The 23,079-nt window shown below is 46.8% G+C and overlaps 1 protein-coding gene across 2 annotated transcripts in view; it reads left to right on the plus strand.

Annotated features, from left to right (window-relative positions):
- Window positions 1-12,091: 12,091 nt before the first annotated feature.
- Window positions 12,092-23,079, plus strand: part of PTPN23 (protein tyrosine phosphatase non-receptor type 23) — a 40,576-nt gene continuing 29,588 nt past the window's right edge. The window contains exons 1-2 of one of the 2 annotated variants that reach the window (XM_060109374.1): window positions 12,092-12,286; window positions 20,434-20,508. In XM_060109374.1, coding sequence (XP_059965357.1) covers window positions 12,203-12,286; window positions 20,434-20,508 — 159 coding nt within the window. In that variant the 5' untranslated portion in view covers window positions 12,092-12,202. Of the gene's footprint in view, window positions 12,287-20,433; window positions 20,534-23,079 lie in introns of those variants that run through there. The other variant, XM_060109375.1, reaches the window with a different exon arrangement.

Below are 23,079 nucleotides of genomic sequence, written 5' to 3' on the forward strand. Positions count from 1 at the left end.
AATCATACCACTATGACTATTCACATACAAGTTTTTATGTGGACATATATTTTCAGTTACCTTGGGCTTATACCTAGGAATGGAATTTCTGGGTCATATGGTAACTCTATGTTTTAAATTTTGTGAGGAATTGCCAAAGTATTTTCCAAAGAGCCTGTACCATTTTACATTCCCACCAGCAACCTATGGTATTCCACATCTTAATGATTTTTATTGTCTCTCTTTTTTATTCTAGTCATCCTAGTGGGTATGAAGTGATATTTCATTGTGGTTTTGATTTGTATTTCCCTAAGAGCTAGTGATGTTGAGTATCTTTCCATGTGCTTATTGTCCATTTGTATATCTTCTTTGGAGAAATGTCTATTCAAGTCCTTTGTACAATTTTTAATTGGGTTATTTGTCCTTATATTGTTGAGTTGTACACACTGTTTTAACATCAAAATGTTTTAGATTTCCATGGGAGGAAAAAAAGCCTCCAGTAAAATCAAGGCTTTAGATGTGTAAAGCAGTTTTTCAGGGACTTTGTAGACCCCCATCACATGGCTCCCCATCAGTTTGAGGAGCTCAGGTTGTCCCCAGCATTGATAGATGAGGAAAATGAGGCCTGGAAAAGTTAGGAAGTGTGTCCAAGTTACACAGCTGAGTCCTGTGTAGAATGGTGGGAAACTGGGAAGCTTTCCCTGGAGGAGAGGACTGACAAGGAGACCTTGATTCCCTGCTCTGTCTCCGAAAGGCTGCCACGAACAAGAGGACCAGATTGTTCTTCCCAGGGGGAGGCATGTCAACAAGAAAGTTCTCAAAACAAAACAAAACGAACAAACAAAACCAAGAAAGGTCTCTTGATAATAGCTGGAGTCCAGCATGGCAGAGGTGGCCTGGGAGACACTGAACTGAGTCTAGAAGATCACTTGGCAGGGAAATTGTAGGAGACTATAGGGGCCATTTGATGCCTGGCTTCTCCAGCATCCATTTGCCCTACCCCTTCTCCCTTCCAATGAGGCCCCAATTCCCCTTTGAGGATCTGCATGGCTCCGGGAGAGGAAAACTCAACTTGGTCTAAGTCAAGCAATGCCTTCCATCTCTCCACCACCATTGGTGATTGATTAAGCTGGTCCACTTAGAATACATCTCAGAACTTTTGGTGGGAATACTAGGCACTTTCCTTCCTCCTGGAAGTAAACAAGGAAGCATGGCTAGATGTGACAGAGAAAACATCTTAGGTTGTGAGGTGGGCCCCTTAGGATGAGATCAGCACCACAGAAGGCAGAGAGGAAAGAGAAAAACAGATCCTTATGACCACTGAGCTTCTGGGTCACACCTTGCCTGAAGGTGGAGGGCCTCTGGATGTTACTATTTAAGCTAGTTTGAATGGGCTTTTCTGTTACTTGCAACATGATGTTGCAACAAATGTAGGGTTCAGGCGTCCAATAGAAAGGTGTGGGGACAGACTATGTAGCCTTTATAATCTCATCAAACCATAAGACTCTATGACATGTCCAAAGGTTTGAGGTTGGATGGCAGTAATCAGGCCCGGGAACTTGGGCTGGGGGCTCTGGTGGGATTTTTTTTTTTTTTTTTTGACAGGTGGACCTTACCGAGTATGAGTTCCAAAGGTCAAACTCTGTTATAGCCACATAAAAATCCTTCAATAACTTGTGCTTGATAATTGACCCAGAGCATCTTCAGAATACAGTTCTGTGAGCCCTGCCTCAGCTTCAGGGTTCCACAGACCTGGGTTCAAATCCCACCGCTGCCACTTCCCCACTGGTTCTTGGCCAGTCTCTCTGGGATTCTGTGTGCCTCGTCTGTAAATCGGAGATAACAATTCTTGCCTTATAAGCGAGGTGAGAGGATTAAAGCTAATGTGGGTGGAGGAAGCTCAGGTGTGGTGGCTTTTATTTAGGGCAGTGATGGCTCAGAGATGCAGCTGAGACCATTAGGAAGCACAGAGCTCTTACCCCTCCAGGCTCTGACCGGGAGACCTGATTTTGCAGATGAGGAGACTCAGGCGCTGGGATGTTATGAACTGGGCCCCGACCCAGAGCTGGTAAGTGGAGGTTCTGGGATTCCAGCCCAAGGTAGCGTTATCCACCGTGCTGCTTTGCCTTCAGCGTGGGGGCTGTGTCTGGGCCCCCGGCTGCTGGGAGCTGAGCTGCAGAGGGTGAGGGCAGGATTCCAGGTGTCCAGCAGGAGGTTTCTCCACCCAGCCTGTGACTCGACCCTGGGGCCTGAGGTTGGAGCAGGGTGCGGGTGAGGCTCCGGAGGGTGGCTGGGGGGTAGAGGAGCAGGAAGGGGACACTCCAGGGACATGTCTTGCAGGAGGCAAGAGATCCCGTTCATGTGAGCATTTCCACTCTGCAGTTACCTGCTCAGCCAGCACCCCAGGCAGCTGGGGCCCTTGACTTCTCCCACGGCTCCCACACCTCCTTGAAAACATGGTTGGAACAAAAAGCTTTCACAAGGTCTGGAGAATGATGAAAGAAGCCTGGTGGGCCCTTGGGCAAGCTCTGCCCTTCTCGGGCCTTGGCTTCCTCCTTGCTGTAATGGGGTGGTCAGGAGGGGGGGCACAGATTTCAGAAACCCTTAGCCCCTTGCCCAAGTGGCCTGTGCAAGTCAAGGAGGGTGTGGAGAAAGTGGCTGTGGGCCATATTGGTCCCCTGGGGACACACACCTAATGTTCTAGAACCAGCAGTGTGGACACAAGTTGCCCACACTACCCACAGACACAGAGACCTCAGCTGGGAAGGCCCTCGGAAATTCCTACAAGCTGACCTCAGCCCTGAACCATCAAGTTTGTCACCACCCCACCCCCAACTAGGGGTGCTACCCAGCCTCCAGGCTTTCACTGCAAAGGCCAGAACGTCTCAAAGTTCTGCCATATATGGCTGTGCTACTGCTCACTTCCTGGCACCATGCAATCAGGAGGGTGTATTGGGGAAATCTCGAAGGCACCATTTACCCTGGAGGCCCTCCCTATCAAGGCCTGAATGAGGGTGTCTGTCCTAGGCAGGGGAGGAATAAATCCCCCGTTGCTCTCTTTCCACTCACAGACACTGGGACAGGAGTGCCCCCTTCCCCCAAGAATTAAACCTGGTTCTGAGCAAAAAAAAAAAAAACCCATAATTTCAAATCTGCTGGGCTTTTGTGCAGCCAATGACCCCCAGGATCACAGCCGTGCTGTGACAACCCTGTGGCCTTGGTGCCATCTGCTGGCCAAGTGACTTGGGAGCTAGGGAGGGGTGCTGGTTTTGTGAATGGGCCTCAGAGTTCCCCAACCTTCATATTTGCGAACCTGTCTTGTTGGAGCCTTTTCTAGGGAGAAAGTAAGCAATGCTCCAAGGGTTCCTGGAGGGCCCAGGACCCTCTGGAGGGAGGAGCAGCTGCTTCTTTGCTGCTCCCATAGAAGCCTCTTTCTGAACCACGGGAGGGGGGCCACCCCAGAGTTCCCTCCCCAAGCTCCAGGAACATGGATGTTGGCTGAGATGGAAGGGATACAGTGGAATTCTTCCAGCTCTGGCCTCCAGCTTGACCAGGTCTGAGACCAGGTGAGTTCCCCTCTTCCCCTTTACTCTTCTCCCCAACTCCCTTCCCCGGCCACACCAGACCTCTCCTCTGACCTTCCCTCAGAGGCTACATGGTGTTTGGGGCAGCCTCTTTCCCCTCTCCATGCCTCAATTTCCCCACCTGTAATGCAGTGATTCTGGATTCGCATCCCAGAAAGGTGGACGCGAGAGAGAGCTCCATGTTTCCTGTTTGGGTGGCTATGACCCTTCTTTCTGGACATGCCTCCTGGTGTTTGTGGGCAGGAGTCTTTCCAGGCTATACAGACACCCAGCAATGGAATTGCTGGGACACAAAGGACGTATAGAATTGCCGACTGAAAGGAAAAAAAGCACAACCTAAAAGTTGAGAATTATGTTTTATTCAGCAGACTTACTGAGGACTTACGCCTGGGATACAGCCTCTCAGTTCTGAGGGACTGTTCCAAAGAGAAGCCAGAATACATAGGAGTTTTTGCTGAGGAAAAAACATGCAGTAGGACATCCAAGGATTACTGCTAGTCACAAAAACACATCTCAAGTTAATGATTTCAGGGCTTCTCTATGTATGGGAAGATGCAAAAGTCTGGGCTTATTGAAATCATTCCTTTGATAGGCACCTTAATTTTCCAGGGCCAGTATCCTGTTTTTCTCCATCCTGAATCCCCTCAGGGCACACAGTCGGGGGCTGCAGTGGCTGATGGCTTTATGGCCACAACATCCTTTGTTTACTGAATTGGCAGGTGACATTCTTTGTTCACAGTGTCAACACGACTAAATAATGCCAGTTTTCCAAAGTGGTGGCACCAATTTACATCCCATCTGCAGGGGATGAGAGTTCCTGTTGCTCCATGTCCTCACCAACACTTATTTTTGACTAATGTATACTCATTCATCCCATGAGTACAAAGTGAACTTTCATTGTGGTTTGGGTTTGCATTTTTCTGGTTACTGATGAGGTTTGACACCTTTCCATACATTTTTGGCTGTTTCTGTAAGTTGCCATACAAGTTGCCATTTTTCTATTGAGTTGTTTGTCTTTCTTGAGAACTCTTGAGAGTTTTTACATATTCTAGATGGTAAACTTTTCTTGCTTATGTCTCACAAATATCCTCTCCCAATTTGGTCTTATCTTTCCACTTTATGGGTTTTTCTTTTAACTTTTTTCTTTTGCCATGATTTTGGACTTACACAGAAAAGTTGCAAAAGTAGTGCAAAGAATTCCTTCATATACTTTATTCAAATTCCCCAAATGTTAACATTTTACCATATTTCCATCTTCCTGTTTTCCTTTTCTCTCTCCCTCCCTCCCTTCTTCTCTTTTTCATATATATATATATATATATATGTTATATTATATATAAAATACACACACGCATATTCTCCCTTCTCCCCTCCCCTCCCCACAAGACACTTGAGAGTAAAGGGTAGCGGCAGAATGATGCCTTTTTATGCCTAAATACTGCATTGTATATTTCCTAAAAACAAGAACATTCTCTTATTTTTTTTTTTTGTTTTGTTTTTTGGTTTTTTTTGCGGTACGTGGGCTTCTCACTGCTGTGGCCTCTCCCATTGTGGAGCACAGGCTCTAGACACGCAGGCCCAGTGGCCATGGCTCACGGGCCCAGCCACTCTGCGGCATGTGGGATCTTCCCTGACTGGGGCACGAACCCGCATCCCCTGCATCGGCAGGCGGAGTCTCAACCACTGCGCCACCAGGGAAGCACCAAGAACATTCTCTTATATGTAATCATAACCGCTGAACAAATCTCAGAATCAGGCAATTAACACTGATACACTACCATTATCTGACATACAGACCTTATTCAGATTTCATCATTTGTGTTAGTAATGCCCTTTAGAGCAAAAGAAAATCCCATATCATGTGTTATTTTCAGTTGTTAGGTCTCTTTAGTGTCCTTTAGTCTAGAACAATATATCATTGTGTTTCATAACATTTTTGGACCGTTCCTCGGCTTATGTTTGTCTAGTGTTTATTCACTATTATATTAGGGTAATTTTTGATGCTGTGTCCTTCTCAGTGCATCATACCAGGAGGTACATGATGTGTGTTTATCCCATTGCTGGTGATAGTAAATTTCATCCCTTAGGTTAGGGTGAGGTCTTTCAAGGTTCTCCATATAAAGTTACTATTTTTCCCTTTGTAATAATAAGTATATGTGGGGAGATACTGTGGGACTTTGTAATTATCCTGTTACTTTACTTCTCAAGTCCATTAGTTTTACATCCATTGATGGTTTTCCCTGAATTATTAATATCGTGGTTGCTGAATAGTGGTTTTCTAATTTCATCCTTCCTTGTACATCAAGTAGTTGGCTTTCTACTGTAGAGAAGAGCTTTTGTCCTCTCCCCCAATTATTTATTTAAACCTGTGTAAGTTCATGTATTATTTTATTTGATGGGTTATAATCTCTTACTATCCTTATTTTATTTTGATGCTCAAATTGTCTCAGATTTGGCAGGTGAAGCCTCTTAAGTTGGTTCCTGTGTTTTATGATGTCTTTTGCTCAACAGAAGTTCTTAAGTGAAATTTAATTTATTGATCTTCCTTCATGGCTAGTGCTTTTTATTGCTTGTTTAAGAAATTCTTCCCTAGTCAACTTTGTAAAGATATTCTCCTGTATCTACTTTTTAAAAGTTAGAGATATTTATCTTTCTCATTTCGGTCCTTAATATACCTGGAATTATCTTCTTATGTTAACATTTTTTTTATTAAACTGTAACATATATACAAAAACACAAAAGAGAAGTGTACAGCTTGGTTTATTTACCTCTTACAGGAGTAAGTAAACAAACTCCTATAACTAGCATCCTGATTGATCAACAGACAGAATATTCATAAGATCCCACAAGCTTTTCTTGTGTCCCCCACTTCCAGTCACTTCTCTCCCCCAGCCCACAAGGATGACCGCTCTCCTGACTTCAAATACTACTGGAAATATGGTGTGGAGTAGGCTCTCTATCGGTCAGGGTTTTCCAGAAAAACAGAACCAATAGGAGACAGATAGTTAATAGATAGACAGGCACATAGATAGACAGACAGAGTTACTTTTAAGGAATTGGCTCAGGTGATTGTGGGGTTTCGCAAGTCCAAAATTTGTAGGACAGGCCAGCACATCAGAGACTCAGGCATGAGTTGATATGGGCATCTTGAGGCAGAATTTCTTCTGTTAAGGACACCAGTCATTGGATTAGGGCCCACCCTAATCCAGTATTATCTCATCTTAATTTGATTATATCTGCAAAGACCCTATTTCCAAATAAGGTCACATTCACAGATCCCTAGGGGTTAGGACTTCAACATAGCTTTTGGTGGGGGGGGATACAATTCAACCCACAACAGACTCCAATTTAATTTCTTTCCTCTGGATGACCAACTGACTTGCATCATGTATTCACTAGTACCTCCTTTCCTCACTGGCTTGCAATACCACCTCTAGAGTCCATTAAGTGGACATGGGTTCTGTTTCTGGGTTCTCTGATGGTCTAATGTGTTCTTGAGCAAATACCCACATTGTTCCAATTACTCAGCTTTCTTTTTTTTTTTTTTATAAATTTATTTATTTATTTATTTTGGCAGCATTGGGTCTTCATTGCTGGGTGCGGGCTTTCTTTAGTTGTGGTGAGCGGGGGCTACTCTTCGTTGCAGTGCACAGGCTTCTCATTGCGGTAGCTTCTCTTTGTTGCAGAGCACGGGCTCTAGGCGCACAGGCTTCAGTAGTTGTGGCGTGCAGGCTCAGTAGTTGTGGCTTGTGGGCTCTAGAGTGCAGGCTCAGTAGTTGTGGTGCACGGGCTTAGTTGCTCCGCAGCATGTGGGATCTTCCCAGACCAGGGCTCGAACCCATGTCCCCTGCACTGGCAGGCAGATTCTCAACCACTGCACCACCAGGGAAGCCCTACTCAGCTTTCTAACAGGACTACACATCTGGTGGAACAGGGCTTCTCATTTTGTTTCTCCTCTTTAAGACTTCTCAGGCCTTTGCTTTTCCATATAAATTTGAGAAACAGCTTGTCAACTTCCACACACCAAAACATTGGGAACTTGACAGGAATTGCACTGAGCCTATGGATCACCTCTCTTCTCCCAGGAAGCCTTCACTCCTTACCAACCCCATGAGGCTCTCTGCCCCCTCTGGGTTCACACTCGCCCCACCCTATTCTATAGAGGTAATTTGGCCTCTTTGGCTGGCCTAAGCCCAACAAACCCCACCCCAATGCTGCCCCTGTGGTATATTTCTTTTTCAAGCCCCCCTCACATGCTTCCTGTATGTGTCCGTATTCCAGACCCCCTAAAAAGACCCTGAAGGAGGATCTGAGTGGTGCAGTTTTCCTGTCTCCGCCCTCCCCTCTCTAGGGCCTAAATAGTGTCCTGGGAATCCACAACCCCAGTTAAGGGCCCTTCCTCCTAGTCACCACTCCCTTCCACAGTCGATCAATACAGCAGCCAGTAGAACCCTTAAACTTACATCAGATTTATCCCTCCTCCGTTCCAAATCCTCCCATGGTTCCCCAGGTCATCCAAGGAAAAGCCCAAATCCTCATTACAGTTTTTGAGAGACTCTACGCCATCTGCAACCCCTACCCATTACCTCTCTGAACCCATTTACTGCTCTTTTCCACACTCACTCTACCTCAGCCACTCTGGCCTCCTTGCTGTCCTTCAGGCATGGCAGGGACAGTCTTGGCTCAGGGACTTTGCATTTGCTATTCTCTCTTTCTAGAACACTCTTCCCCTAGCTATGCCCCTGGCTTGCTCCTTCACGTCCTTCAGATCTTTGCTCAAATAGTATCTTTTCAGTGAAGCCTTCTGTGACCACCCAATATAAAAGATATAAAATTGTAAAAGTCCTCCTTCTCATATTTCCACCCTTTCTCCGCATTTTCTTTTTACCATAGCAGTTTCTGCCATCTCATACACTGTATATTTTTTATTGTGTTAATATCTATCTCGCCTCATTAGATTGTAACCTCATGAGGGCAGAGATCTTTGCCTGTTTTATTCAACAGTGCCTAGAACAGCACATAGGGCGCAGTGGGTGTTGAATAAATATTAATTGAATAAATGAACTAGAAGGGAGGAGACCCAGGCCCAGCCTGGACTCTTTATCCACTTGCTGGGAGACTTGAGTGGTCCACTCCCCAATGCAGGCCTCAGTTTCCACATCAGTAAAATGGATCCACATTGATTAAATGAGGGAGGATGTCTGTGTGTCTTTGAGGTCATTCCAATTCTGACAGGAGGGTTGTCTTGAGAAAGGGGTGTACTGACCTGGTTGAATGGGGTATTTGCTGCCCCCTTGTGACAGGGCCTACCCTTCCCCAGTACTAGTGAGTCTTAGATCTCCCCAAACTCCCAACTCTGCCCATCTATGTGAGGAACTATGTGCATAAGGAGGGCACCCCTTAACCCAGAGACATCCTTTCTGCTGTCTCACCTCCACCTGCCCATCTTCATTCCATTGCCTCAGGATTCAAGGCTCCCTCACAGGACCTCTTGGTCTTTGATGCCTCTCATGCCAATTGCCCTCATGTCACTGAGACCATATGTTACAGGCTGAATTGTGTCCTCCAAAATTCATATGTTGAAGTAATAACCCCCAGTACCTCAGAGTGTGACTATTTGGAGATGGAATCTATAAAGAAGTAATTAAGTTAACATGAGGTCATGAGGGTGGGCCCTAATCCAATATGACTGGTGTCCTTATAAGAAGACATTAGGACAGAGACGTTCACAGAAGGAAGACCATGTGAAGACGTGGGCAGAAGACATCCACCTACAAACCAAGAAGCAAGGCCTCAGAATAAACTAACCCTGCTGACACCTTAACCTCAGACTTGTGGTCTTATCCTCAATTCTTCCACCTCTGAGCAGGTGACCCCAAGAAGGTCCTCCAGATACGAGCTCTTCTAAGACGCTGGTAAATTTTTCTTTTTCCTTAAAAAAATTATCTGTAAGGTCTTGCGTTTTTTTAAAGTATTTATTTATTTTTGGCTGTGCCAGGTCTTCGTTGAGGCATGCAGGATCTTTGTTGTGGCATGCGGGATCTTTAGTTGCGGCATGTGGACTTCTTAGTTGCGGAATGCGAACTCTTAGTTGCAGCATGTGGGATCTAGTTCCCTGACCTGGCATCGAACCCGGACCCCCTGCATTGGGAGCGCAGAGTCTTACCCATTGGACCACCAGAGAAGTCCCAGGTCTTGGATTTTTTTTAAAGTTTTTATTGTGGTAAAATATACCTAACATAAAGTTTACCATTTTAGCCATTTTTAAGTGTACAGTTCAGTGGCACTAAGTACATTCACATTGTTGTGCAACCATCACCACCATCCATCTCCAGAACTTTTTCATCATCCCATTCTGAAACCCTGTACCCACTGAATACTAATTCCCCATTCCCTCCTCCTCCCAGTCCCTGAGCAATCACCATTCTACTTTTTATTTTTACAAATTGACTACTTATAGTTAACTGATTTAAGTGGAATGAAACAATATTTGCCATTTTGTATCTGACTTATTTCACTTAGCATCATGTGTTCAAGGTTCAGTTATGTTGTGGCATGTACTGGGTTAGCCAAAAAGTTTGTTCGGGTTTTTCCCTAAGATGTTACAGAAAAACCTGAACAAACTTTTTGGCCAACCCAATATCCAAATTTCCTTCCTTTCTAAGGCTGAATAAAATAGTTCAATGTATGTTATACTACATTTTGTTTATCCATTCATCTGTTGATGGACATTTGGTTTATTTCCACCTTCTGGCTATTGTAAATAATGCTGCTGTGAACATTGGTGTACTTGCATTTTCTTTTGCTCTAACTCCAACTGGCATGAAGGTCCTTGATTGCAAAGGGGACCTGGGCCCTTGATTATGGATGAGCACCCTCTTCTGAGCCCAGATCACACATCCCGTGGTCTCCTCCACATCTTCTTTTTTTTTTTTTTTTTTTTTTTTTTTTGCGACACACAGGCCTCTCACTGTTGTGGCCTCTCCCGTTGCGGAGCACAGGCTCCAGACGTGCAGGCTCAGTGGCCATGGCTCACGGGCCTAGCCGCTGTGCGGCATGTGGGATCCTCCCGAACCGGGGCACAAACCTGTGTCCCCTGCATTGGCAGGCGGACTCTCAACCACTGCGCCACCAGGGTAGCCCTCCACATCTTCTCTTGAACAACATAAGGGCATCTGTATCCTGCTTAACAGAAACAGCCCTGAACCTTTGCTCTTCCCTTCCAAACCTGTTCCTCTCCGCATTTTCCCATGTCGGTAAACAGTCGTGGAGACACCCAGCTATACCAACTAGAAACTTGGCAATAATCTTTTATATTCTCAACCCCCTACATCCATTCACCCCAAGTTCTGATACTTTTTTCCAAAATATTTCTCAAATCTGCCCACGTTTCATCTCCCTTTGCCCCAACCTGACATCATTTGTCTCCTGCAAGACTACAAAAGGCTCCTCACTGATTTCCTTGCTTCCACTTTTGCCCTAACAAACTATTCTACATCTTATTTGTTTTTAAAGCTAGGTAATATATACATGAGTTTTAAATCCCTTCTCTACAGGTTACCTCTTCAGAGGCAATAGCTGTTCTCTTCTCCCTGGTCCCCTTCCAGACAGTCTGAAAGGTACTCCCGTGGCCGTATATATTCATCCCCACCCCCATCTACCCACATTGCTCTAGGCCTCTTTTTTTTTTTTCCTCTTTACACACCATCTACGCCTTCTTATCTCATCATCACAAACGGACATGCCTGTCTCTTTTTTTTTTTTTTTTTTTTTTTTTTTTGCTTTACGCGGGCCCCTCACTGCTGCGGCCCCTCCCGTCGCGGAGCACAGGCTCCGGACGCACAGGCCCAGCGGCCACGGCTCACGGGCCCAGACGCTCCGCGGCATGTGGGATCCTCCCGGATGGGGGCACGAACCCGTGTCCCCTGCATCGGCAGGCGGACTCTCAACCACTGCGCCACCAGGGAAGCCCCCATGCCTGTCTCTTAGGCAGTGCCCGGCCTTACAGGCTGGACCGAGTGTGCCAGTCTCCAACCAGTCACTCCTCTGTTCCAAAGCTCGACACCTGGAATGAAACCTCTTGCTCTCTTTTTAGCCCTGTCTCCCTCTTGGCCTGGAGGCCCCTACCCCAAGGCTCAGTTTTTAAGTCACCTCTTCTGGGTGGCCTGCCGCCACGTTATCTCTACCACCGCACCTAACCCCATCTACCAAGGCCCTCGACACTACTTAAGTCTACAAGTTCACGGTTACGTTCTTTTACGCCCTTTCCCTGAGTGGGGAGCACCTCGGGCCAGTCAATCCAGCAGGTCTACTTCGCCCAGGAGGAAGAAACCAGTGACCACCCTGCCTGGCATTTAAGTGCAGGTAGACTACTACTCCCAGAAACCCTTTCGCCTCGGGCTGGAGATTTGCCCTCTACACACGCCCAGTGGAGGAGGCTGAGCATGCGCACTGGAAGATGAGCCTGCGCGAAAGGCTGTGCGGGCGGGGACCGCATCTCCCAGCAGGCCGTGGGGGCATTCTTTTATCCCAGCGTGACCAGGGACTTCCGGCGTGGAGGGGCGGCGCGGTGCATACAGCTGAGCTAGTACCTGGAAAAGCTAGGGGAGCGGCCGAGTGGCCGGCGGGCGGCAGCCGCCATGGAGGCTGTGCCCCGCATGCCTATGATTTGGCTGGACCTGAAAGAGGCCGGTGACTTCCACTTTCAGCCGGCCGTGAAGAAGGTGAGTGTGCCTCCTCCCCGTCCCCGCTTCTCCCGCGTATCTCTGTCGTCTGCCGGCGCGGGACGCCCCCTGTGCGTCCATCATCTTCCCAGGCCCTGTCGCGACGTCGGGTGAGGCCAGGAGGGGCCTCCGCTGGCTTTCCTTAGCTTGGCCCACCCCCATCTCACCCCAGCCCACCCCTGCGCGCCCGCAGGCCCCGGGTAGCACCCGCTGTCTCCTCGGCCATCCAAGATTCCCATCCAGGCACCTCACTTCCTCGGTGTGACGCTGTGGACCTCGTTCTGCTCCGCCCCTAATCCACGCCAGGACCGCCCTGCGGGGAGCGGTGGGCGGCCCTCCCTGAATGGCTGGGTGGAAAGGCTGTGCCCGGCCCTCGGTGCGCTGTCTGTCCACGACCGGACTGGGACAGACGCTGAGGATGGCTCAGGATGTGTTTTAAGACGGGAGCTCCGTGAGCCACAGGAATGCCTGACCTCTGCGATTGGAGTCTCTCTGACACTTGGTGCCATTTTGTCTGGTCTCCTCAGAAGAAGAACCCTAATCTGGAGACCCTTTGGACCAGAAGATACAGTTCCGTGTCATTTGGGGAAGGGTTACTGCCTTTCACGACTGCCCAGAGGGGATAAACAGTGTTGTAGCTTCCGGAGAGACTTTAGGAGTCATTTGTTGAACCTTCAGTTGGACGGAAGAGACTGGCAGGTTTGGCGCTGATGGAGGCAAGGGATCGCTGTGGCGTGATCAGGTGTGGCTGGTACAAAGCGGGGCCAGGTGTGTCGACTGAGCATCAGATGCCCTCTGAGACATCTGCTGCCTTGGGAATGACCACCTGGTAGCATTGGGGGTCAGAGCAGAAGTGAAAAGGAACAACCAGGAGGCTCTTGCAGGTTGACATCCTTGTGGTTTTAGTACCATTCAGTAAGGTGCTTGAGAAAAAAAATAGGACAAAGAAAATAGATTGAGAAGTAGTTTCCGAAGAAGCTCTCCCATTCTCTCTTGACACTGCCACTGCCTCAATTCAGACACTAACAGTTTGTATCCCTTTGAGTCCATCATTTAATCTCTTTGGGCATCTTTTCCCTCATTTGTAAAACCAGGAAATTAGATTAATTGATCTAAAATTCCAAAATTTTGTTACCTCCTTCCCAGTGTTTGGTAACTCCTCTCATGGAGGCCCAGGGGCTCCCAGGGAGATCACTGCTCACATAATACCTTGTGGGCTAGGTGTAGGTGACAGGAGCATCAGAGGCTAAGTTTAAACAAAAAGATCTCCAAGGAGTTCCTGGGCTAAGATTTTATCCACTGGGTTTATCGTCCATCTGCTCTTTTAATTCAATTAGGTGAATTTTTCTAAAACAACAAAACTTTGTTTTCTAGTTCAACCGTAACCCATTCAGAGTACTCTCTGACCTACCCCAGTTCTTTCATCATTTTTTCAGGACTCAGTATGTGCTAGATCTACGTGCTTCTGATACAATTATCCCAGATTCTGTTCATAGCTACTTGCTGTTCCCTTAACATTCTCTGTATGTTTGCTCTTCTGTGCCTTTGGTTGTGGAATTCCTCCCACCCAGAAGAGCTCACATCTTTGCCCTCTGGGGTGGGGATGGGGCTCTTCTTATTTTTTTATTTTTATTTTTATTTTTTTTGACGTGAACCACTTCTAAAGTCTTTATTGAATTTGTCACAGTATTGCCTATGCTTCACGTCTTGGCCCCCTGGCCCCGAGGCACGCAGGGTCTCAGCTCCCCGACCAGGGATCGAACCTGCCCCCCTCTGCATTGGAAGGCGAAGTCTCAACCACTGGACCACCAGAGAAGTCCCGATGGGGCTCTTCTTTAATCTCTATTTATTGGTTCTGTCAGTCTTTCAAGGCCCAGTTTAAGCTCTGTCTCATCCACAAGCCTTCTTTCATCTGGATTAATCTTTCCCTTCTCTGAATTCCTCACTCTTTTTATCCTTTTCCTAGTGATGGTTATGTGTGCTCTGTTTTTTTTTTTTTTTTTTTTTTTTTGCGATACGCGGGCCTCTCACTGTTGTGGCCTCTCCGGTTGTGGAGCACAGGCTCCAGACGCGCAGGCTCAGCGACCATGGCTTACGGGCCCAGCCGCTCCGCGGCATGTGGGATCTTCCTGGACCGGGGCACGAACCCGTGTCCCCTGCACCGGCAGGCAGGCCCTCAACCACTGCGCGACCAGGGAAGCCCACGTGCGCTATGTTTTAACCCCGCTGTTCTATTGTAAGTAACCTGAGAGGCATCTCCCTGCTCCTCAGAACCTAGCAGGGTCCCTTTTTCATAGTTGGCATGCAGGAAAATGTTTCTCAGATGACTGACAGTTGAGAGGGAATTAAGAGATGGTGACCATAAATTTATGGAAATCCAGTGGATAAAATCTTAGTCCAGGAACTCCTTGGAGATCTTTTTGTTTGAACTTAGCCTCTGATGCTCTTGTCACTTACACCTAGCCCACAAGGTATTATGTGAGCAGTGATCTCCTGGGAGCCCCTGGGCCTCCATGGGAGGAGTTACTCAGCCATTTACTAAGGTGGTATCAGATGCTGAGGAAAAATTCATTTCCTAGACATCTGCTCTTTTTCTTTGTTTCCTTATGTTGTGGTTGGGGAAAGATACACCATTTATTTGATAGGTTAAAATTGTTGCATGGTTTACATGAACCCACTGAAAAGGAATAGCAATCTTGTGGGTGGCCAACTGCTTCAGGTACTCTGGAACTGTCTTCCTGCAGAGGAGACTACAGTAGCCACTGCAGCTGGGAACTCTCCCTGACCAGGACTCCTGTCCCCAACCCTAGAACCCACGCTTAACCTTCTGCCACTGGTACCCTTGTCCTTTCCTACCCTTGCTCCGACCTGCAGGAACCTTCACCAATGACTTAGAGCTTAGGAGTAGAATTTAATTTAGGATAGTAGAATGAAAATGGTTCTGTTGAGGTCAGTCTGTTGAGCACCATGCGGAGTCCTGAAATACAGATGAATAAGAGTCCTTTTTTTCATGGAATACATAGTTTGGTAGAGGAGATTTAAAAATTAGATTGTGACATCAGTGGAGGAATAGAAATACGTGCAGTGTGTACAGAAGTACCAGCCTAAGGAGGGGCCATCAGGGGAGGCTTGCCAAGGAGGTGGGTTTTGAAGAATGAATAGGAGTTTTTCAAGAAGGTAAAGGGTTTCTTTATTTGTGAGAGCTGGGCCTTTGAAAAAAACCTTTCATAATGGATATGCCTTCAATTATGGAATAATGTGAAATAAGAGCCAGGAGAACAGCAAGCTGGTTTTGAACGGCAGTGCCAAGTTTTAGGTTGGGATACCTGGACCCACATAATTTTTTAGTGGGGAAATGCTGCTAGCCCTGTACCGTACCTGTGTTTTGGAGCCCAGAGTGCTAACTCACTGGAAACTGATGAAGGGTGACTCTGTGCTCTTCATCAGTGAGCGATTTGGCCACACATGTTCATGTTTGAAGTTCTTTCCTCCTGTGGTCCCAAACACCTGCCCTTAACCAACTGCACTTGAGCTCAGGTCAAGCTCACTTGGACTCAGGTGCTACATCCATCCCTGATTCATTCATTGAACAAATAGTTATTGAGTGACTATTATGTGCCAGCCCTGAGAATTCAGGGCTGTATGTGATGACAAAAATCTCTGCCCTCATGGAGCTTACCTTCTAGTGATCCACATAGTAAACCATCCTCAAGGACACATGTACCATAGGTAGCCACCCTAGCAACCAAGTGGCTTCTTGGCCTCTCCCCTCTTCCCTCGCTGGCTGGGTTGATCTCTCTAAGTCTCCACTTTCCCACCAGGTTACTCCAGAGAAACTGTCTGCTGTTCAAGGCCTGCCACCACTTTGCTTCAGCCTGCCTTTCACACTTCAGTCTTACCAGGCCTCCCATAGGAACTTTCAGCCTCTTTTCCTGGTCGTTGTCCTTGTTCCGGTCCTTACTGGAATTCCTTTCCTCCTCTTCATCACCCAGGTTGAACCGTACTTTCTCGGGGTCCCTTTAGCTGCCAGCAATTGTACCACCCTCCTTCAAATTCAGACAGATCTTACCGCTCCCCTCACTCGGTTGACCTGTGCCACAGAGTGTACACTCTTGTTGCCTTTTCTTACTGTTCATCTTATTCTCATGTAGGTAGAGTCTGGTTTTCAGGTTTGTGGAGTTTTTTTCCCCTTCCAGATTTCTTATGGGATAGCTTACTCTTGAAAAACTTATCCCACACATAGATGGGGAAATGAGATGACCAGAGGCCTAAAAAAGTGCCTGGCTCCTCAGCAGTGAGGAGCACAGGATGTTGCCAGTTGCCTTTGGTGGTGACCTGTCTTATCTCTTATCACAGATTTGGAATCACTGAGCCGGTCTGCTTGAGCCTATCTGCCCACTCGAGTTTACTGCAGAATGGCTCCAGGTGCAGGTGACCTGGATTGTTCAGTTCATTCTTCTCTGACTTTAATCTCATACATAAAAGCCGTATATCCCTTTCACACCAGCTTCTTTACTTGGGAAGTAATAAATACTTGTGTGTAGAGAGTGCTTAGGTTGAGCGACCTAGTCTAGTTCTAGCACCCTCCAGGGGAGGTAACTTGAGTCGTCCTCACTAGTGTTATCCAGGCAGTTGGAGGGGCCGGTCAGAAGAGGTGTAGGAGAGAAGCCTTCAGTCTTATGTAGGGGTTAGACTAGGTGAGGATGAATGCCTGTTCTCATCCCTGATGCTCTTTTTTTGTTGTTGTTGCGGTACGCGGACCTCTCACTGTTGTAGACTCTCCCGTTGTGGAGCACAGGCTCCGGACGCGCAGGCTCAGCGGCCATGGCTCACGGGCCCAGCCCCTCCGCGGTATGTGGGATCTTCCCGGACCGGGGCACGAACCCATGTCCCCTGCATCGGCAGGCGGACTCTCAACCACTGCGCCACCAGGGAAGCCCCCTGATGCTCTTGGCCTGTAATTTGGTCTTAGGCTTGCTGATACCAAGGGGCTGAAGATTTCCCTTGGCAATAATACTTCCTTCTCTGAATAAAATTAATCTCACTTGAAATTCAGTAGCAAAACGTATATTGTATTCATTAACAACACTGTAAGTGGGACTTAATTTTGTGTGGAATAGCCCAAGGCATTCCCCATATTTGAGTCAATCCTGCAAATGAAGAAAAAAAGAAATATAATGTGCATGGTGAATGAATACAATGCCAACAGGTGTGATGCCTTTTATTGCCTTTTCTTCTTGGGTTGTTGCTTTAATTAGCACCATGAAATTCTAAGGTGTTATATCAAATTAAAAGCAGAAGCTAAACATCCCCATCATCCAGGAAAAAAAAAGAGCATGCACAGAAGAATGAGACCGTGATAGTACCAGAGAAGGTGACACAAAAGGAATATCCCTGGGTCAAGAATCAGGACGTTTGGCCCAGAGTGCTAGCACTGCGATTGCTCATCTCTGCAAAAGAATGGCAGGACCCAGGATGGCTGTTTCCAGTGATCCCAATTTACCTGCAGAATTCTGGGCCGTTTGTTGCTCGTTAAAAGAGCAGAGTACCGTCAGGGAAATAGTATAGACGTTGGAATCAGACAGACCTTGCCTTAGGTCCCACCTTTACAACTTAATAGTTGGTGACTTTCAGCTGCTACAAATGATTACATCACTAACCTGGGCCTCATTTTTCTCACCTGTAACATGGACTAATAATATACCTTATAAGCTTGTGGGAATCAAGAATTAATGCATGTGAGTCCCTAGTACAGGTCTTGGCATATTGTAAACAGTATTTTCAACTTAGCATCCTCTTTCTCTGTTTAGTGAATAGCTCAAGTCCTATGACAGCTCTGTGAGTTAGACATAGCAGGTAATTCTTAAAAATAATTTAAAAAAATTTTTTTTAATTTAATTTATTTATTTTTGACTGCATTGGGTCTTTGTTGCTATGCGCAGTCTTTCTCTAGTTGCGGCAAGTGGGGACTACTCTTCGTTGCAGTGCACGGGCTTCTCATTGCAGTGGCTTCTCTTGTTGCGGAGCACAGGCTCTAGGCCTGTGGGCCTCAGTAGTTGTTGTGCGTGGGCTCAGTAGTTGTGGCTCTAGAGCACAGGCTCAGTAGTTGTGGCGCACGGGCTTAGTTGCTCCATGGCATGTGGCATCTTCCCGGACCAGGGATCGAACCCGTGTCCCCTGCATTGGCAGGTGGATTCTTAAACACTGAGCCACCAGGGAAGCCTCATAGCAGATAATGTTAACTCCATTTTACAGGTGAAAAACCAAGCCCAGATCTCAAAGCAACCCAGGGGCACAACCAGGACTTACTCAGTCTTGGTATTTCTCTCTGGAAGTGGTCTTTTCATTCTGTTTTATTGTTTTCACTTATAACTCCTTCCTCGCCTTTTTGCCCCCTGCTGTGGCTCTGAACCCTGGACATGCTTTCAACATAAAACTGTTCATAGGTCTTATTGTTCCCTCAGAAAAGGATACCCAGCTACTCCAAAGCCTGGCTGGGCTCTGGAGGTTCCCTGATCCTCCCAACCCCCACCGGCTGTTAGTTTTGTAGGTGTGCTGGGGTCCTCTCAGTGCCTTCTAGTATCTTACTCTTGATCTGGGGTGCGAAGGCCCAGGCTCTACCTGCTGCTGGGCCTTCCTTCTCAGACTCTGCCGTGACCTTCAAGTCCTGACCAGACCTTGTTCTGAGCTGTGCAGAGGTGTGAGCTATAGAGAGACTGACTGAGAGATGGTCTCTGTCCTTTACTCTAGAACCTTCAGCCGCCTCTTTCCTCTGGTCAGTAGGGGGAGTGACCAAGCCATGGAGGATTTTTATCAGAATTTAAACAATAACCTGTCTGCTCCACTGACTCACTGTGTGGCTGGAGATTGATTTTCGCTTCCCATTTTTGTTTTATGAGAACCATGTTTAAAAAATAGAAATGGATTGGTTTGATGTGTGGTTAAGAATATGGGCTCTGGAGCCCAAATGCCTGGATTTCAGTCACTGCCCCATCAGTTATTGGTGCTGTGTGACCTCGGCAAATGCCTTAACTTCTGTGCCTCAGTTTCCTCATTTCCTCATCTGTAAAATGGTGACGATGATGATGTCTGCTTCTTTGGGTTGTTGTTAGGATTGAGTGACTTATTAGGCACTTGGCACAGTGTCTGGCCTGTGGGTAGGAGCTCAGTAGGTGTTTGCTGCTGGTCTTGGAGGAGGAATGAGACAGGTAGAAGGTTTCCTCTAGGGGCAGTTTGCTGGGAGCGGAGGGAGCAGCATCTCTCTCCCCTTTACCATTGTGTGACTACAGGGACAGATGTTCTCAGCGATGTCAGGTGAAGCCTTGTTTCTAGGACTCTCAGATATCCCTCCAGTCCCTTCGGCCTCTGTCCCACGGGACCTCCTGCAACAGGAGTAGTTCCAGCTGCCTTAGTCTGTTGATCTTAGGTGAACAAGGGGCCCTTTGGTCCAGGCCATGCCTCCAGGCTGGTGAGTGTGCTCACTGTCCAAGAGGTGGTGAGGCTGTTGTGGGCAGGCATGCCAGCCCCTTCTCTGTTACGGGCCCCCTTCTCTCCCCTCCCCCTGTCTGGGTCATTCCCATCACACATCCACAGGCCTTTCCTCACCAATGAGGTCACTTACTTCTGTGGTGCCCTTTCCGCAGGGAGGCGGGCTGGTGAAGAAGGCTTTGTGCTCCCACTCTTTGGTTCTTCTTCCTACTACATTTGCTGTTGGGTCAGGATTATGATTGTGACCCCAGGACACACCAGGGACCAGTACTTGAGGGAGGCTTGAATTTGTGGCCCATTTTGGAATGCTCAGTAGGATCCCATTTCAGCCAGCTGAGTTCCCCAGCTTCCTGAGCTGGCAGAGTCCTGGGCTTCATAGAGAGGGCTGCAGCATGATGAGGGCCAGCCAGGGTGTTCCAGTCAGGTTGTCGAGTCTTCTTTTTCATTTTGTTCAATGGAGGAGGCTCCCGCAGTCAGCATCTTGGTGCTGTCCCGTTATTGAGGTCGAGTTTCTAGCGGCCCAGGAGATGAGCTCGTGGTTGTGGGACTGGACTCTATCCTGAGCCCTGACTGGTGATTGCCGAGGACTCAGAGGGCAGGAGCGGGAGCAGGGCAGTATGCTCTATCCCTGGTTTACAGTCTTCTCTCTCTCTCCCTAGTTTGTCCAGAAGAATTATGGAGAGAATCCAGAAGCCTACAATGAGGAACTGAAGAAGCTGGAGTTGCTCAGACAGGTGGGAGGATACTGTTTTTATGCAGGTGTGAACAGAATTGGTTTGATAGGGAAGTAAAGAAACCACCTAGAACTGTCTTCTTATTTTAACTTAGTAGTTTTTCCTCTGTAAAAGCAGCAACATTAATGATAGAAAAATTTGAAAATACTAAAATCAAAAAGCAAAAGAAAAAACCCTTTTCACAATTTTTTGTGTATATATATATATATATATATATATATATATATATATTTTAATGTTATTTATATATACTGTAGAAAACCACAGTAGGACCATGTACCCACCTATACTGCCTATGTAGCCTGCCTTTTTCACATAACATACTGTGGATATATTTCTGTATCAGTGAGCATACAGCAGTGGTTTTTTTTTTTCTTGGTTTATCTAATAATTTTGCTTTAAGTTTTATTTTATATTGGAGTATAGTTGATTTACAATGTTGTGTTAGTTTCAGGTGTACAGTAAAGTAATTCAGTTATACATATACAGATATCTGTTCTTTTTCAAATTCTCTTCCCATTTAGGTTATTATACAATATTGAGTAGAGTTCCCTGTGCTATACAGTATGTCCTTGTTGATTATCTATTTTAAATATAGTAGTGTGTATATGTCAATCCCAAACTCCCAGTTTATCCTTCTCCCACCACCTTTCCCCTTTGGTAACCATAAGTTTGTTTTATAAGTCTGTGAGTTTTTTTCTGTTTTGTAGATAAGTTCATATGTATCATTTTTTAAAGATTCCACACAGAAGTGATATCATATGATATTTGTCTCTGTCTGACTTACTTCACTTAGTGTGATAATCTCCTGGTTCATCCATGTTGCTGCACATGACATTATTTCATTCTTTTTAATGGCTGAGTAATATTCCATTGTATATATGTAGCACATTTTTTAAAAAAAATTATTTATTTTTGGCTGTATTGGGTCTTTGTTGCTGTGCACGGGCTTTCTCTAGTTGCAGCATACGGGGACTACTCTTTGTTGCGGTGCACGGGCCTCTCATTGTGGTGGCTTCTCTTGTGGAGTGTGGGCTGTAGGCGTGCGGGCTTCAGTTGTTGTAGCACGCAGGCTCAGTAGTTGTGGTACACAGGCCCTAGAGTGCACAGACTTCAGTAGTTGCAGTGCGTTGGCTCAGTAGTTGTGGCTCGTGGGCTCTAGAGCGCGGTCTCAGAAGTTGTGGCGCATGGGCCTAGTTGCTCCACAGCATGTGGGATCTTCCCGGACGAGGGATTGAACCTGTGTCCCCTGCATTGGCAGGCGGATTTTTAACCACTGTGCCACCAGGGAAAGTCCTGTACCACATCTTTATCTATTCATCTGTCGGTGGACATTTAGGTTGCTTCCATGTCTTGGCTATTGTAAACAACACTGCAGTGAACATTGGGGTGCATGTATCCTTTTGAACCTTTCAGGCTTCTGTTCCATTACTTCTTCTCCCTTACCTTTCACCCCCAAGACAAATCCCAACCCCTGCCAAACCGCTGTGCTGAGGGTGGTGGTGTACATAGGTGGGGTAACTCTAAGGAAGGAGGCTGGAGGTGGGAATCCCCCCACCAGGAGACTTAGAGGCCAGCTGACTTTTCAAAGCTGTTTCAGCCCAGAGGGTCCAACATCCTTTCGGTACACTAGGCTTGGTTTAACTGTAGGAGGGCCTACCTGGATCTGGAGATTGTGGTTTCGTGCAGAGGGACCAGGCACTATATGTCTGCGGTGGGGGGGGCTCGTTTGCCGGCACATCCTCCCCAGCTCCCTCAGCCCCATGACAGTCCAGCCTCGGGACCCAAGCCTGCTCAGGCTTTTGGGATGTGACACCAGCCAAGGTCACCGAGGCCTGAGGGGAATAGAGTAGGCATTTCTTTTTTTTCTCTTCTTTTTAAAAAAATTTTTATTTTATGTTGGAGTATAGTTGGTTTACCACGTTTTGTTTGTTTTAGGTGTACAGCAACCTGATCCAGTAATACACATACATAGATCTATTCTTTTTCGGATTCTTTTCCCATGTAGGTTATTACAGAATGTTGAGTAGAGCTGCCTGTGCTATACAGTAGGTCCTTGCTGATTATCTATTTTATATATATTAGTGTGTACAGGTTAATCTCAACCTCCTAATATATTCCTCCTCCCCCACCTTTCCTCTTCGGTAATCATAAGTTTGTTTTCTTTTCTTTTTTTGCGGTACGCGGGCCTCTCACTGTTGTGGCCTCTCCCGTTGCGGAGCACAGGCTCTGGACGTGCAGGCCCAGGGCCATGGCTCACGGGCCCAGCCGCTCCACGGCATGTGGGATCTTCCCGGACCGGGGCATGAACCCGCGTCCCCTGCATCGGCAGGCGGACTCTCAACCACTGCGCCACCAGGGAAGCCCATAAGTTTGTTTTCTAAGTCTGTGAGTCTGTTTCTGTTTTGTAAATTAGTTCATTTGTATCAGTTTTTCGTATCTACCTATAAGTGATAACATGATATTTGTCTTCCTCTGTCTGATTTCACTTGGTATGATCATCTCTAGGTCCATCCATGTTGCTGCAAATGGCATAATTTTATATGGCTGAGTAATATTCCATTATATATA

The sequence above is a fragment of the Mesoplodon densirostris genome, chromosome 10, assembly GCF_025265405.1.
Source record: "Mesoplodon densirostris isolate mMesDen1 chromosome 10, mMesDen1 primary haplotype, whole genome shotgun sequence".
In the NCBI taxonomy this organism is placed as follows: Eukaryota; Metazoa; Chordata; class Mammalia; order Artiodactyla; family Ziphiidae; genus Mesoplodon; species Mesoplodon densirostris.